Source organism: Vulpes lagopus, chromosome 2 (assembly GCF_018345385.1).
Source record: "Vulpes lagopus strain Blue_001 chromosome 2, ASM1834538v1, whole genome shotgun sequence".
Classification (NCBI taxonomy): Eukaryota; Metazoa; Chordata; class Mammalia; order Carnivora; family Canidae; genus Vulpes; species Vulpes lagopus.
The window spans coordinates 42,458,515-42,472,579 of record NC_054825.1 but is presented as its reverse complement, the minus strand read 5'-3'; the positions used below and the strand labels follow the sequence as shown (position 1 = coordinate 42,472,579).

At 59.6% G+C, this 14,065-nt stretch overlaps 2 protein-coding genes across 3 annotated transcripts in view; both read left to right on the top strand.

Annotated features, from left to right (window-relative positions):
- PEAK1 (pseudopodium enriched atypical kinase 1) overlaps positions 1 to 7,091 on the top strand; it is a 294,514-nt gene extending 287,423 nt beyond the window's left edge. Inside the window, 1 exon segment of the mRNA XM_041739889.1 lies at positions 881 to 7,091. Coding sequence (XP_041595823.1) covers positions 881 to 2,044 — 1,164 coding nt within the window. The 3' untranslated portion in view covers positions 2,045 to 7,091.
- A 145-nt stretch (positions 7,092 to 7,236) lies between these two features.
- Positions 7,237 to 13,975, top strand: LOC121482117 (translation initiation factor IF-2-like). Of its 2 annotated transcripts, XM_041739965.1 has the most exons (4): positions 7,237 to 9,524; positions 9,934 to 10,125; positions 10,849 to 11,067; positions 12,148 to 13,975. In XM_041739965.1, exon 1 carries the CDS (start codon positions 8,436 to 8,438, stop codon positions 9,429 to 9,431), a length of 996 nt encoding a protein of 331 aa, XP_041595899.1. In that variant the 5' UTR covers positions 7,237 to 8,435; the 3' UTR covers positions 9,432 to 9,524; positions 9,934 to 10,125; positions 10,849 to 11,067; positions 12,148 to 13,975. The 2 variants fall into 2 exon arrangements, with proteins under 2 accessions (XP_041595899.1, XP_041595889.1); XM_041739955.1 differs by having other exon boundaries at positions 7,237 to 10,125.
- The last annotated feature ends 90 nt before the right edge of the window (positions 13,976 to 14,065 follow it).

Sequence of the window (14,065 nt, the reverse complement as noted above, 5' to 3'; positions counted from 1 at the left end):
GTTTCTCCACATCCTATCATGAGTATAATCCAGTTAGGGGTGATTTTATTTACTTTTTGCTTTTCTAACCATGTATGACTAGAAATACAATAGTTGTTTTGGTACGTATGACTCTTGGCTAATGTTTGTGATCAACAAATTCTTGCATAATCCATAACCTCTCGATAAAATTCTTTTTGGAAGTCCTCACTACCTAAATACTCGCCTTTAAATGAAGCCTATTAAGAGAAATCTTGAAACTCAAGAGTCCTGCCGTTGAAATGTTGGTTTTGCTCCGACTAGGTCAGACCAATGATTCTCTCAAGCCTTTATCTCGACCTTGCCAGTCAGTCAGGAGTGCCTGAGTTGTGACAATGACGTTCGTTGGAAATTAGGAAAACCCACACTTTACCTGGCCAACGTTATGTTACTCTCCTGACCGATGATGAAATAAGGTATCCTGGCCCACTTTGTAGAGCTGTTGTAGAAGTCTAGGCCATAAGCCTCGACAGAAAGTAGGTGAAAAATTATTTTTGGTGGTTGTGTTTTCCAGATGACGTGCGAGATACAGTGGAAAACGTAAGCTGTGGTGTTGGACAGGCCTGGGCTTTTTTTTTTTATTAATTATTTTTTATTTCTTAAATCTTCAGCCTATATTGAAGGGGTTAGTGTAGAGACAGCAGAGACAGTGCACATCAAGCGCTCAGCATGTAGACAGCCACGAGGAGTGGTTACTGCCAGTGTTCCTGTCAGTCAGCACAGGACTGTGAAGACTCTGAAGACTTCACCATGACACGACTTGTTCCTAACCGGTCACCTTCCAATTAATCTTCCTGTACACCTTGCAGCCGGGTTTTGAAAGTGTGCATTTCTTATTGTGTTATTTGCTTTCTTCTTTCAGATCTGTAAGAGCAAAGCTAAAGAATCTCAGCAGTATTATCACAGCTTGGCTGTCCGGCAGAGTCTGGCTGTCCATTTTAACATCCAACAGGACTGCGGCCATTTCCTTGCGGAAGTCCCTAATCGTCTGCTTCCCTGGGAGGATCCTGATTCCCCAGAAGAGGAAGAGGATGAGATGGAAGAGGCTGAAGAAGGGGTAAAAGGAGAAACTGATGGGAAAAGCCTGGAGCCCTGCTCTGAAACAGAGTCATACCAGAAGGAAAACCAGGGCGTCATTAGCAGGAAGCAGAGAAGCCACGTTGTGGTCATCACCAGAGAGGTTCCCTATCTCACCATGGCTGATTTCGTGCGAGACTCTCTGGTCCAGCATGGGAAAAGCCCTGACCTGTATGAGAGGCAGGTGTGTCTGCTGCTCTTGCAGCTGTGCTCTGGCCTCGAGCACCTCAAACCCTACCACGTCACTCACTGCGACCTTCGTCTGGAAAACCTGCTGCTGGTCCACTACCAGCCAGGGGGGACCACCCAGGGCCTTGGGCCTGCAGAGGCCAACCCCACCTCCTCTTGTCCCACAAGGCTCATAGTAAGCAACTTCTCTCAGGCCAAGCAGAAGAGCCATCTGGTGGATCCCGAGATCCTCCGTGACCAGTCCCGCCTCGCTCCGGAGATCATAACAGCCACGCAGTATAAAAAGTGTGATGAGTTCCAGACGGGCATCCTCATCTATGAGATGCTGCACCTGCCCAACCCCTTTGATGAGAACCCGGAGCTGAAGGAGAAGGAGTACACCCGGGCAGACCTGCCCCGCATCCCCCTCCGCTCCCCCTATTCCCGGGGCCTGCAGCAGCTGGCCAGCTGCCTCCTCAATCCCAACCCTTCTGAGCGGATCCTCATTTCAGATGCCAAAGGCATCCTGCAGTGTCTGCTCTGGGGCCCCCGGGAAGATTTCTTCCAGACTCTCACCATCTCTCCCAGCCCAGCGCAGAGGAACGCCCTCCTCCAAAACTGGCTGGACATCAAGCGAACCCTGCTGATGATCAAGTTTGCCGAGAAGTCCCTGGACAGGGAGGGCGGGGTCAGCCTTGAGGACTGGCTTTGTGCGCAGTATTTGGCCTTTGCCACTCCAGACTCCCTCGGCTGTATTGTGAAGACCCTGCAACACCGCTAGTGTGTCCTGGTTGCTGCTTTTCTTTCATTTCCACCTTCAAGTCACCTGTGTGCTCCCCCTCCCCAGTGCTCACACGGAAGTCACGGAAAGAAGAGAGACCCGCCTTCCATCCCTGACCAGGAAAAACGAGTCTACTCTGAAGACTTACCCATAGCTCCACGTCGGTGAGAAGCTGGGTCTGTCTTCACTCTCCGGCCATGCAACTGCCTTCCATTGGAACAGCGTTCACCCTAGGTGTCCCCAAATGCAGGTAGAAAATGAAAATGTCCATCCTGGAAGCGACGGCCCTTTTGGTGTGAACTCAGCTGTGTCCAGCTCGCCCAGAATTCTGAATATCACCTGTCTTTTTAACGCCACGCATTTATACTCCGTAGCAGTAGGCAGATTTGAGCAGTCCTTTCCATTATCTGCTAAGCTCCCACAACAGTTTTTTTTCTTTAACGTGTCAGTAACTGACTCTCTTGCCAGCCAGAGCTGCCATCCTGAGCATTGGCCCGGTTTTGTTCCTGGGAACCGTGTCCTTTGCCCCAGCAGGTAGTCAAAAGGCAGGGAGGGATTCCGTCCCTTGGGTCATGGATCGTGTTTGTTTGTTCTCGGTGAGTGGGAGCGCGCAGGCAGGATGGCCCCACGCCCCCCTCCCTGCGGCCCCTGCCTGCTCTCCCTCTGCCCCGCTCTGCACCCACTTGCCAAGGGAGTGGGTGTGGCAGCCGCCGAGGCCCAGGACGGGACTGACCCAAGGTGGTGGCACCAGGGCCTCCGTGGGGCAGAGCTCACGGTGGCCGCAGCCGGGGGGCGGGGGGGGGGGGGGACACCAGGGAGGGTTGCCGCACTGGCTTTGGCTGCGTCCAAGCCGTCGGCATGGACAGCCGGGTGGCGGGCCGGGGCCCTGGAGGCGGGGGAGGGGGGGGGTGGTGATCCCGTGTGCAATCTGTGTGTGCACTTCGAGCCGCGCGGTAGTGTTGGTGTCGCGCCCCCGGCCTGCGATGTGCAGAAGCCTCCGTCACCCCTCGGCCACGCGGCCTAGGAGACCCCGAGGCGACCATGCACTTGTTTTATTCAAAACTGTGAGTGCCTGTTGACTTCGCCTCAGGACCCCAAGGGCGGCCCGCGGGCGGCCTGCACCCCCAGAGAGGCCGGGGCCCCAGGGCGGCGTGCGTCGGGCCCACGAGGGGCTCCGGGACCCCTGCCACTGGCGCGCGGCTTCTCAAAGCCCAGGCTGGTGTGAGTATTACTTAGGGAGCACATTCGTGGCCTTCTGGAAATTTCTAAACTTTTAACATTTTTAACAGCCGTTTTCCTATGATTCACCTAATCAAAGAGGATCGAGAAAGGAGAAGAATGTATTTTCTTGTGATCTTCTTTGGTTTTGGGGGGTGGGTTGTTTTGTTTTTGTTTTAAGAGAACGGGCTTCGTGCGGCTCCCGGGGCGGGGGGAGGGGGGGGCTGCCCTCCCGGCCAGCAGCGCAGGGCCCCAGGGAAAGAGCTCGGTGGCCCCAAGGGCGTCCGCCTCCACCGGGCCGGGCTCTGCCCCCAGGACGCCCCAGAGGCCGCTGCAGGCCAGCGGTCCCCCCCCTGCTCGGGCCCGGCCTGGCCACTGTGCGGGTCACCTCAGTCACCTCATCCCCGTGCGCACAAGTGCCCGCCCCGTTGTACACTGAGGCAGCAGCACACAGACCACTGACCGCGCCGGCCCGGCCCCGGACGGCTCGCACGTTGAGACGCCTTCTCGGTGTCATTCTCGTGGTGCCTTGCCCGTGTGAATCGGAACATCGACTTTAACGAGGTCTCCTACTTAATGAAGAATGTTTCCTGGTCCCTCCGTTTGTTCCCAGGTATCCTTTTCCTCCTCTTCTTTTTTTTTTTTCCCTCCATTGGACTTGGATCCAGTCCTCCTCTCGTGACCCCCGTGGTAGTCCGGGCATGACTCCCCACTGCGCGGCCCCGGCGCCGGCAAACAGCGCCTCGTTCACCCGGGGTTGTTCAGTACCGTTTTCACATCACGTTTTGTTGAGGGCAAAAGATGAATGTGCCCCTAGGCCGAGAGGGCCGCCGGCTTGCTCACTGCTCTCCCAGGGACGGCTGAGAACGTTACGAGGTAGAGGGGAAAGGGGTCACAGGTTAGGGCGGAACAGACAACGTACCTGTTTCTGGACAGGAGGCAGAGCATCAGGTGTTCCCCGGAACGTTCTTCCAGGATGATGAGACTCAGCCTGACATTATCACGAATATTTTCTTGCCGTCCCACGTTAATTATAGGGACGTTGAATCCGCTCCTCCACCAGAAGGAAGCCCTGCCTGGAGACAGCAGCGGTGTGCACACGGGGGTCTGGCATCGTGACCATATAGCACTTTAAGTTTTCTCAAGTAACGTCAAGTTACCGTCTTCGATATTATTTGGAAATTTCTTTCTTTTCCGTTGAAGTCTGTCCTACAGATGCTTCCATTTATCAAGAGTTTGAACAATTAAGCCACCTTTGGAACTTTACCTTAAGCCACGTGAGCAAGAACCATCTCTCAGACACATTTCGGTGCTAGAGAAACAGGGAGGCGGGTGGACAACCAAGACCGAGACTGAATGTACACGCAGCAGAGTGCCTTGTCCGCGCGGCAGCCAGCCCGCGGAGGGGGAGACCGACGCCCCCACGAGGCCTAGGACTTCGAGACTCCTGCCACGCCGGCCGGAGGGAGAGCGCCTTGGTGCGCGTCCCCGAGGAGATGCTCGGACGCTGGCTCGTGAGGATCAGCTGCAGGGTGGGGGACGTGGTTAAACCTGTGGGCCCGTAGGAGAATCGTGAGCCAACCACGAATGAGGCCGCCCAGCCCCTAGCCTGAGGCAGGCCCGGAGGGCAGGAGGGCAGGAGGGCAGCAGTGGGTGTCAAGGTTTGCCCTCTGGGGGTGAGCTGGGTGAGGAGCGGAGGGCAGGAGCACCCACTCTGCTGACGCGGGTGACTGTGAAGCGCGCCCCTGAGGACTCCAGGAGCCTGGGTAGCCTTTCGTCATCTAGTGGGGCCGGTTTTGCTCCCAGACTCAGAAGAAGCTTGTTAACATGGACAAGTTGTAAGCCAAGAGATCTAAACCCCTAGAAATATCAGTGATGTTTCTGGGAGTAAAACTGTCTATTTTAAAGTTTCTAGTATTGCAGATTGAAAGATCTTTGAGGCCTCCTAGATGGTAAGGCACGGAATGATTGCACTCAGCTTCCCAAATTTGAATTTAAAATGCTTCAATGCTGGGAAGTAACTTGACTTGATTTTGCTGGTAAACCTGCAAATAAGATTTTTCCCTAGATTATACTGGCAGTGATCTGAAAAAAAGTACAGACTAGTCCCAGAAGTCAGGACGTACTTAGGATACTGCACTATAATTCCAAATGATTCTAGATGTATGAATAAAGTATGAACATCCTTGAGGATGACAGAGAGAGGGACTTGGCTCCCCAGGCCAACTCTGACGTGTTCTTATCTCCCTCACTGGTTTGATAAGGATTGAAAATTCTGGTCCAGCCTAATGAGTAAACAGGACGGCTGCCCACGAACCCGGGTTATTAGTTTTACCTCACTGGAGCTCATATTCTCAAAGGCCCAAAGTGCTGTGCCGAGACGAATTCGGGCGCTGCTCCCGCTGACGTGCGTGCTGACGCCCAGCTGCCCGTGCTTGCGGCAGGGCCGAGGGCAGGGATTCCGTGGACCAAAAGAGATGCCAGAAGGGAAGCCAGAGGAGCTGCGGTGCAAGACCCTAGATAGAGATTATACCAAAGAGATCCAGCCTTTCTGTCCTGATGCTTCAAAGGTGATGAGGTTGGGTGACGACAGTTGCCGTAGACGGAGAGCTCACATACATTCCATGTCAAGGGATTTGGCTGATAAAATGATCCATCCTCCAAAAAAAAGCACCTTTAAAAAAAAATAAGTCCATTTCGTATATTAGGGAAAAAGAGAAAGAAGATGATGGTGATGATGATGATGAAAGCCGCGGGCAGATTGTAAGGTGCCCCAGGATTTAAGGAAAAGGAACCAGTCACTCTCCCCATGACGTGACCGTGGCTGTTGCCCTGACTTCAGCCCGGGGACGTCCTACCCATGGGATTCTGAAAGCTGGGCAACTTTTTCTAAGACATGTGGCAGTTTCGATAGGTTTGTTTAAAGAACTCCTGGGAGATTTCTTAAAACCTAGTCCTCTTTATGCAGCTTCCTACAGAGGTAGTCACCGCTCGTCATCATCACCCAGTACCTGTAAGGCCCCTGATGCACAAGGTGCTATACAGCTGTCAGCCGCCCCCGCGGCAGCTGTGGACGTTAGAGTAGGTTTTGCATCAGCCACTTCGAGAAGCTTCCCCGCTTGGGGTGCGGGGCCTGCGTGCCCACCTCCCCTCACTCGCCTCTCCCTTCAGGAGCCTCTGGGCTTATTCCAGCTTCTCACCTTTACCCATCCCACTCACCCCCATGCTTTTTTTTTTAATTAAGAAAGTTTCAGGGAATCAAAAGAGGTCGGAAATTTTTTAATCTAGCAGAAGTATAGAGTCATATATTTTGCTACAATTATTATTATAATATGGAGAATCCACTTTGCCCGTGTAGTGCGTGGAGAGTGTGTGTGTGTCTGCGCTCATGATAATTTGAATGTTGAACAGCCCTGTGGCTTCAGAGTAGCATTTTGAAGGATAAACCACACTGCTTCAGGAAACCTGCCCCAAGTACCACACATCCCTTCCCTTACCGAGCTGAACATCCGGGGCTGGGGCTCTCGGTGACATGCAGGCCTGAGATCGGCGGAGCCACATGTCGTCCTTTGCGCGTTTGGCTCACGGCCGTCCTCACCCCGTCCCTCCCTCGTCCCCACGGCTCTGCTCACTCCGTATTTGAACAAATGTGTTTCCCTTGCTCTTTCCTGGAGCTTCAAGCCTCTACACACCTTACAGTTGTGTAAACCCGCCAGGTAAGGTCCCCTCCGTTGCAGGTGGTGCCGCCCTTGGTTTGCTGTGGTACTTTGCTGTGTTCTCTGTGGCATCATGTTACTGTGTAAATAAATTTGTTTTAATATACACTAAAGATGAGATGAGCGCTTGTTTTTTCAGTGACTGTCCCATGGGGACGCCCCCGGGGAAGGGTGTGGCTTCCCTGTCCGGTTGGGTCTGTCTCCCAGGACTTGTGCCCTCTCGGGTCTTCGTTCCCTGCCTCCTCCTCCTCTTCCTCCTTCTCCTCCTCCCTCTTCTCCTCCTCCTCCTCCTCCTCCTCCTCCTCCTCCTCCTCAGTCGCCCTGAAGGCTGCCCTCCATCCCTGTGACCTTGTCCCCTGGGGCCAATCTCCGCCAGCCTCCGGCCTGGTCACCCTCTGGCCAGCCTGTCGGATCGCGCAGATGCTGTGAGCACAGGCCGGGCCTCGCACGGCACCCAGAGTCCTCCGCTGCAGGACCCACACGCCCTTTGCCTGATGCTTGGGCCCCCAGGGATCTCACGCAGGCGGGAGCGGAGGGGCTGGCAGAAGGGAGTCGCCGTTGGCCGCAGTGGCCCAGTGGCCGCACCATGGGGGGACGGTGGATGGAGATGCACACGCGGAGGTTCTAACCTGAGGCCACGTGAGCTCTGAACCCCCACGGTGGTCGCTGCCTCCACCCCTGTGTTTCTGCTCTTGCACCAGCGATCACTGCAACTTGCAGATCACACGTGAAGCACCCTGTGCCTGGGGGGTTGCCAGACGTGCGCCCTGTGCTGCTGGGGAGCCCCTGAGGCGCCCCTGCGTCGTCTGGGTCCGGGAGGAAGGGCTGCCGCAGAGCCGGACGCGTCCGCGGGGACACAGCTCTTCCGCTGCAGCTGCCCGCCCGCCTGAGGGTCCTGGGAGCCACCCTCCCCGGTGCCGGGCACATGCACTGGCTCCTTGGGGCGGCAGGGAAGGGGTTGGGGCCGCGGGGCTCCGGTGCTGTGGGTGCTCTGCTGGCGGCGGTGGCCCAGCAGGCCTCAGGGGATGCGGGTCGCCCTAGCCGGACTCCAGGTAACGCGGAGCACAAGCAGAGAAGGCTGGACGCGCCGTTCCTCCCGCGGGGTCACTTCACCAGCATGGGATCCCGTCTTGGGAAGTCCACCAGTGGGGCTCGCAAGAGCAGCCTCCTCTTCGGATAGAGCCCTCAGTGGCTGTGGGCCCGCAGATTGCCTCCAACCCAGACCCAGAGGATCTGGATCTTTCCTACCTGCAATGAGCTGGTACGAGCTGGTGTCTGGTGCCCGGGCTGTGAGTGCTCACGGCTCACTGCGCCTGGGCACGAGTCACCCTCCCTCCTCCTCCCCACCCTCCCTGGAGCCTGTGCTGGAGGGACGGGGCTCTCACCCTAGGAGCCAAGGACTGCGGGCCACAGGCTGCCTGAGAGCAGCTCAAGGCCATCAGAGCTGAAACTTAAAAATGGGCTTTCACCGCGAGGGGCAGGAGGGAGTCGGTCGCCAAGATGCAGTTCTCCCAAATTCACAGATCTCGGAATGGACACAGGCGGCCTGGGCTCGATCCCCAGCCCCCCGGAGACTCCAGATGCCGCATATTTGCAGAAGGTACGTGGAAGCCCCGGAAAGGAGGGATTGGGAGCAGCCGCGTGCCTGCCGCCCTCACCCCAAGCACCTTGTCTCTCCAGCCCCTCCATGGCCCCCGCCCCTCTGCTGGGCCCCAGCCCCGGACACCCGGGAGGGCGACCCCGGTCCTTTCCGAGCTCCGGTGTTGCTGGCCTGGGCGCTGCCCCAGGGAGCCCCGGGCGGCCGGGCGGGGGAGCACGACAGTGACGGCGGGTCGGATGCCCCGCAGCCTCCCTCGGCCGTGTCGCCCCATGGGGTGGCCCCAGTCTGCCCATTTTCACTCAACCTGTCAAAGCCAGGATTTCAACCCCGATGTGTGCAGCTCCTGGCCAAGCGCCCCTCCCCGCAGCCCGTTCCTGCCACCCGCACGGCCAGGACCAGGGCCCGAGAGCCGCCTTCCTTCAAGTGGGCCAGGCCAGCAGGAGCTCCGACCCGACTGGAGGGTCGAAGCCGGAGGCAGTGGAGGGGTGGAGGGGGCGCCGCCGAAAGGGCGCCAGGCCGCTGTGCCCGGGAACAGCCTAGGCGGGCGAGGCCGGGGTCTGGAACGGGCTGCCCTCCCCGGAAAGCCGAGGCCCATCCTACAGACAAAGCAGGGACCTATAGGCCTTCCCAGGCCGGGTGTCCCCCAGCCCTACAGGCGGCGCCAGTGTCCCTCCCAGTACCCCCCGATGGCTTCCAGGGATCTGTAGTACGTCTCTCTCTCGGTGAGCCCCGCTCTTTACAGGACGGGGCCGCCTCTGCGTCTGGAGCAAGGGTCTGCGAGGCGACATCTGCTCGAGCCGAACCCGGCGGCGCCAAGGCGATCCGAAGGAAACCGGGGGACAGAGGGTGTTGAGAGCGGCTGCCTGAGGCCCTGTTGGCTCGTCCCCATCCCTGGACCTCCAGCCCGGGTCAGGCCACTTGGTCGTGCCCTGCAGGATGCCCCGGGGTGGGTCCCCTGGTGGCTGGGGCGCCTGGGGCCTGCTGCCAGTGGTGCTGGACGCGCTAGGAGCCGTTGGGGCGCGGGGTGAAGGGAGCTGCCCTCCCTGGAGAGCCAGCCCGGCAGCTCCCGGGGATCCGCTGAACCCCAAGATCACGGGGTCCATGAGGTCGGTTGTACGGGAGCCCCCCGCCCCCCGCGAGGCCCGGGGCTGTCCTCAGGCACTTCCTCCCAGCCCAGGCCCCGCCGGCCTCCTGTCAGACAGCCCCATGCAGCCAAGGCTCTCGGGGTGACTCGGGCCGACTCAGGGAGCCCCCGGGAGGCGCTGGCCTGGGCCCCTGGGCCTCTGCTCAGCGGGGAGGGGGCTGACGGGCCCGCCCCCCCACAGTCGCCCCGCTCAGCCCGTGCCCCCATCCAGATGGCCAGACAATGAAGTACGGAGCGACGGGACCCGAGGGCCGGAGAGGAGCCTTCCCTTGGTCACAAAGGCCGCAGGGTTCCCAGATGCTCGGAATCAGACGAAAGCTCCCGGGGCGGCTGCGGCCCGCACACTCCCTGGATCACCCGGGAGGAGGCCTCGGCCAGAGAAGCCCAGAGAAGCCCAGGCTCGGTGAGAGGCCTCTTCGGCCTCTGGGAAGGCCTTTTTTTGTTTGTTTGTTTGTTTGAAGAGAACTTTATTTGCCCTTTACTTTTAAAGACTGTTTTCACTGATATAGAATTCTACTGTGGCAATTATCCTCGCTCAGCGTTATAAGATGCAGTTCCATTGTCTTCCATTGTTTTGTTAGTGGGTCAACTGTCAGTCACCTTTTGGAAGGTCATGTATCGTTTTGGGGGCGTTAAGCGCTGCGAGGTGGCCCTCAGACGAATAGGGCCGCGGGACAACGTGGGCACCGAAAATGAAACTTGAATAGTATTGATAAGGATTTAACAGAGGATACGTCAGACGTGCCCGCATGGGAAGGGAAGGTCTCCTTCAATAAAACATTCTGGTACAATCGGTTAGCTATTGGGAAACTAAGTAACCTGCAGTCTGTGAACCAAGATAAGTCCAAACAGGTCAAGGGAAGAGCCTGGGCCACAAAGGAAAGAAGAAAGAGGGGCGCCCGCGGGGCTCAGCGGTGGAGCATGTACCTCTGGCCCAGGGCGTGACCCCGGGGTCCTGGGATCGAGTCCTGCGTCGGGCTCCCTGCACGGAGCCTGGCTTCTCCCTCTGCCTGTGTCTCTGCCCCTCTCTCTCTCTCTCTGTGTCTCATGAATAAATAAAATAAAATAAAGCCTGAAAACTAGAAAAAATGCTACGTCATGTTCTGTTCTATTTTTTTTTACAAAGGACTTTCTGAGTTGAGAAGCAATGTAGAGAAGGCATCTGAGCCGGGAAGATCAATAGGCCGACTGTGCACAGACGGTAAACAGTCGTCCCCCGCAAACCGCAAGAAGCAGATGGAAAAGTCAGAAAACCGTCTCGACAAATAAAACGGACATGGGGTTAAAATCCTTCGATGCGAAGGACTCATACAAACCATTCAGAACAAAAGATGCCAATAGATAGGTGAGAATGGGGGGTCAAGGGAGAATCCAAATGCTTAAATTTTCTAGAAACGAGGAAGGAGGACCTAAGGTGGCATAAGTAAAACCATTTGAACTGCCCTTTCTGATCATAAAAGTCTTGCCTGTTGATGGTGGGAAACCTGGCAAATAAACAGCCGCCAGGTCGCCTCCCTGGAATGACACCCCGATGCTTGCTGCAGGTCCCGCAGGGGGTCCCTCCTCGGCCTTGTTGTTGTTTAATCAGCGTCCTGTCGTCGGCACCACGTTCTCGGCCTTTTCAGACCCACCCAGGTCTTTGTACAGCTTCTCTGCTGCTAGGCAGGTGTGCGGGCTCCGACACTGGGGGAGCCCTTGCTCCGGGGGCCACGCCGAGCCAGGCTGTCGGGCCAGCTGGGACCCAGGGGATGGGCCGTGCAGGGGGCCCCGCCTGGTGCAGCGAATCAGCGGAGCCCCGCCGGAGCCCACCCCCGGAGCCCACCCCCGGCGGCCTCCCTGCCCCGTCGGGCCACCCGGCCTCTGTCCCTGTGCCTCGCAGGCTCCCCGGGCGTCGGCTCCGCGGACGGACGCTGCCACCTGCGGGGGCCTCGCAGCCCAAAGTGTGTCCCCCGCTGCCCGCTGCCGTGCCCCGGGCTCAGCTCAAGCAGGAGCGGCAGAGGACCCGTCCAGGGCTTGGTGCCCAACAGAGGCCCTGGGGGGTCAGGTCTCCCCTCACAAGACCAGAACTGTGGGCTTCCCAGCAGCTGCAGGGACTGCAGAAGGGCCCCTGGCGGTCCTCCGCCTGGACCCGGCCCGTGCGGCCAAGGGGGCGCGAACATCACAGGCACGGACGGCCCCAAGCCTGCACCCCCCGTTGCTCCCCGGGCTGCTCCTTTTATGCGCAGGGACGGACAGATGGACAGACAGATGGGGGAGGGAGCTGAGGAGGCTGCTGCTTCTCCGGCCCCTTGGGGGTCACCGCCGGAAGCATGGCCTCCCTCCCGGCCGGCGGCCCGGTCCTCCCTGCCTCTGGCCTCCATCCGAGGCCACGCTCCACCCTGCGCCTCGGCTAACACAGGCTCCCGTCCCATGTACTTTCTTTTAGGGGAAGTCGTGGAATTATGTTCGTGGAAACCTCGTGATTGAATCCGATTGTTTCTGATTGTGATACCTGTTCGTGGAGGGCGCTGGGCGTCCTGGATCCGCCGGCTTCCCCCTGCTTCCCCAGGAGGAGAGCTCCCGCTTCTTTCTTTCTGCCACGAATCCGGTTTAAATTGATCTTCTGTGGGAATACGGTGACGAGGGGGCGCAGGGAGCAGAGCCTTCCCCTGGCTCTCTCGGCTCCTGCACGGCAGGCGGCATGGGCGCGGGAGGTGTCCCTGGCCCACCTCCGTGATCTCCGCTTCTCCCCAGAAAAGAAAGAAGCTTTAGGTTCTGCAACGGCCCCTGGTTCCCAGTGCGAGTCCTGCAGTCCCAGGGGCACGAGGGCGCTGCCTCCCGGGCACCACGGGTGGGAGAGGCGGGACCTGCAGGCAGGCGGCACACGGGCCGGGGCTCCGCAGCCAAGAGCCCGGGGCTTCCGCAGGGCAGACGCGGGAAACCCAGAGCCCGACGGGAAGCAGCGCGGCCGGGCCACGCAGCATGGCTCTGGGACGGTGCCGCCGCCAGCTGAGGGGTCCTACCTGCTAACAGACTCCGTTTGCTTTCCCCAAGACTGTGAGTCGGCTCCTGGCTGAGGTGTGCGGGCGAGGACGGGTCCAGGGTCCTCGCGGAGGCTGCACGCCCGTGACGGAGACGATTGGTAAATGGGGGGCAGCCGCGGCGCCCGCAGCACTCAGAAAGCATCGCGGGGCCAACACATGGCCCTGGGGGGAGGGAGGGCCGCATGGGGGCCTTCAAGAGGAGGTGTGCCCGCACTGGGGTTTTGAAGGCCAAACAGGAGTTTGCCAGGCAAAGTGTGGAGAAGGCCTCCCGGACCAAGGTGGCTGCGTGGGCAAGGCCAAGGTCACTCCAGGGCACGTGGGGGCCCCAGGGAGCCGGGAGGAGGCGGCGTGCAGGTGCTCACTGTGGCAGAGCCCCTCGGGGCTGCGGGGGGGGACCCAGGCGCAGGAACAGCCGGCCAGGGTGGCTGGAGCCCCCAGGAAGAGCAGGGCCGGGTTCTAGACACTGTCGGGAGCACGGCCCAGAGGTAAGCTCTGCCAGCAGGGCCCTGGGGAAGCGCTGGGGGCCGGTCCGGACAAGCCCCTGGTGCCATGAGCTCCCCACGCCACAGCCGCCCCGCCCGCACCTCTCCCCAGCTGCCCCACCTGCCGGGCCCGCACGGAGCCCCGCACACCCTGGCCCGGGCCCTGCTCGGAGCCCACGTCCACGCGACTGCGGCTCCCAGGCGCTGCCCCCCCCCCCCGCGAGCGCTCCCCCTTCACACAGGCCTCCGCGGGCTCTTGACCCAAGTCTCCATCTTCAAAATGTATTTATTCATGAGAGAGAGAGGCAGAGGGAGAAGCAGGCTCCCCGCAGGGACCCTGACGCAGGACTTGATCCCGGGACCCCAGGATCACGCCCTGAGCACCCCCGTGCCCCACATTCTCCACTTCAACAGGCACCGGAGAGGTTGGAGGGCCTTCCTGGCAGCAGAGGCCCTTCCCAGGAGCAGCCAGTGGCACCTTTGCTCCCCCGGTCAGCGCCCAGGGCCTCGGCGGGGAGACGGAACTGCCTCTCCGTGGGACACGGGGGTCCGAGGTCACCGCCCCCAGGCCTGCCACCGGGGAGCCAAGCTCGGAGGGACTCGATCCTTGGCCTCGGAGACCCCATGGGCGGTGTCTTCACAGGGAGCCCCAGAGGCTGCCCCCCTGCCCCTCCCCGCCCAGCGCACCTGCCACCCCCCCACCTGCCCCCCTCACCCCCCGCACACCTGCCCCCCTCCACCCACCCTGACTCGCTCACCTGCCGCCCCCCTGCGTACCTGCTGACCCCCCTCACCCGCCCCCCTTGTGCACCTGTGGCCCCCCCTCCACCCCACTGCC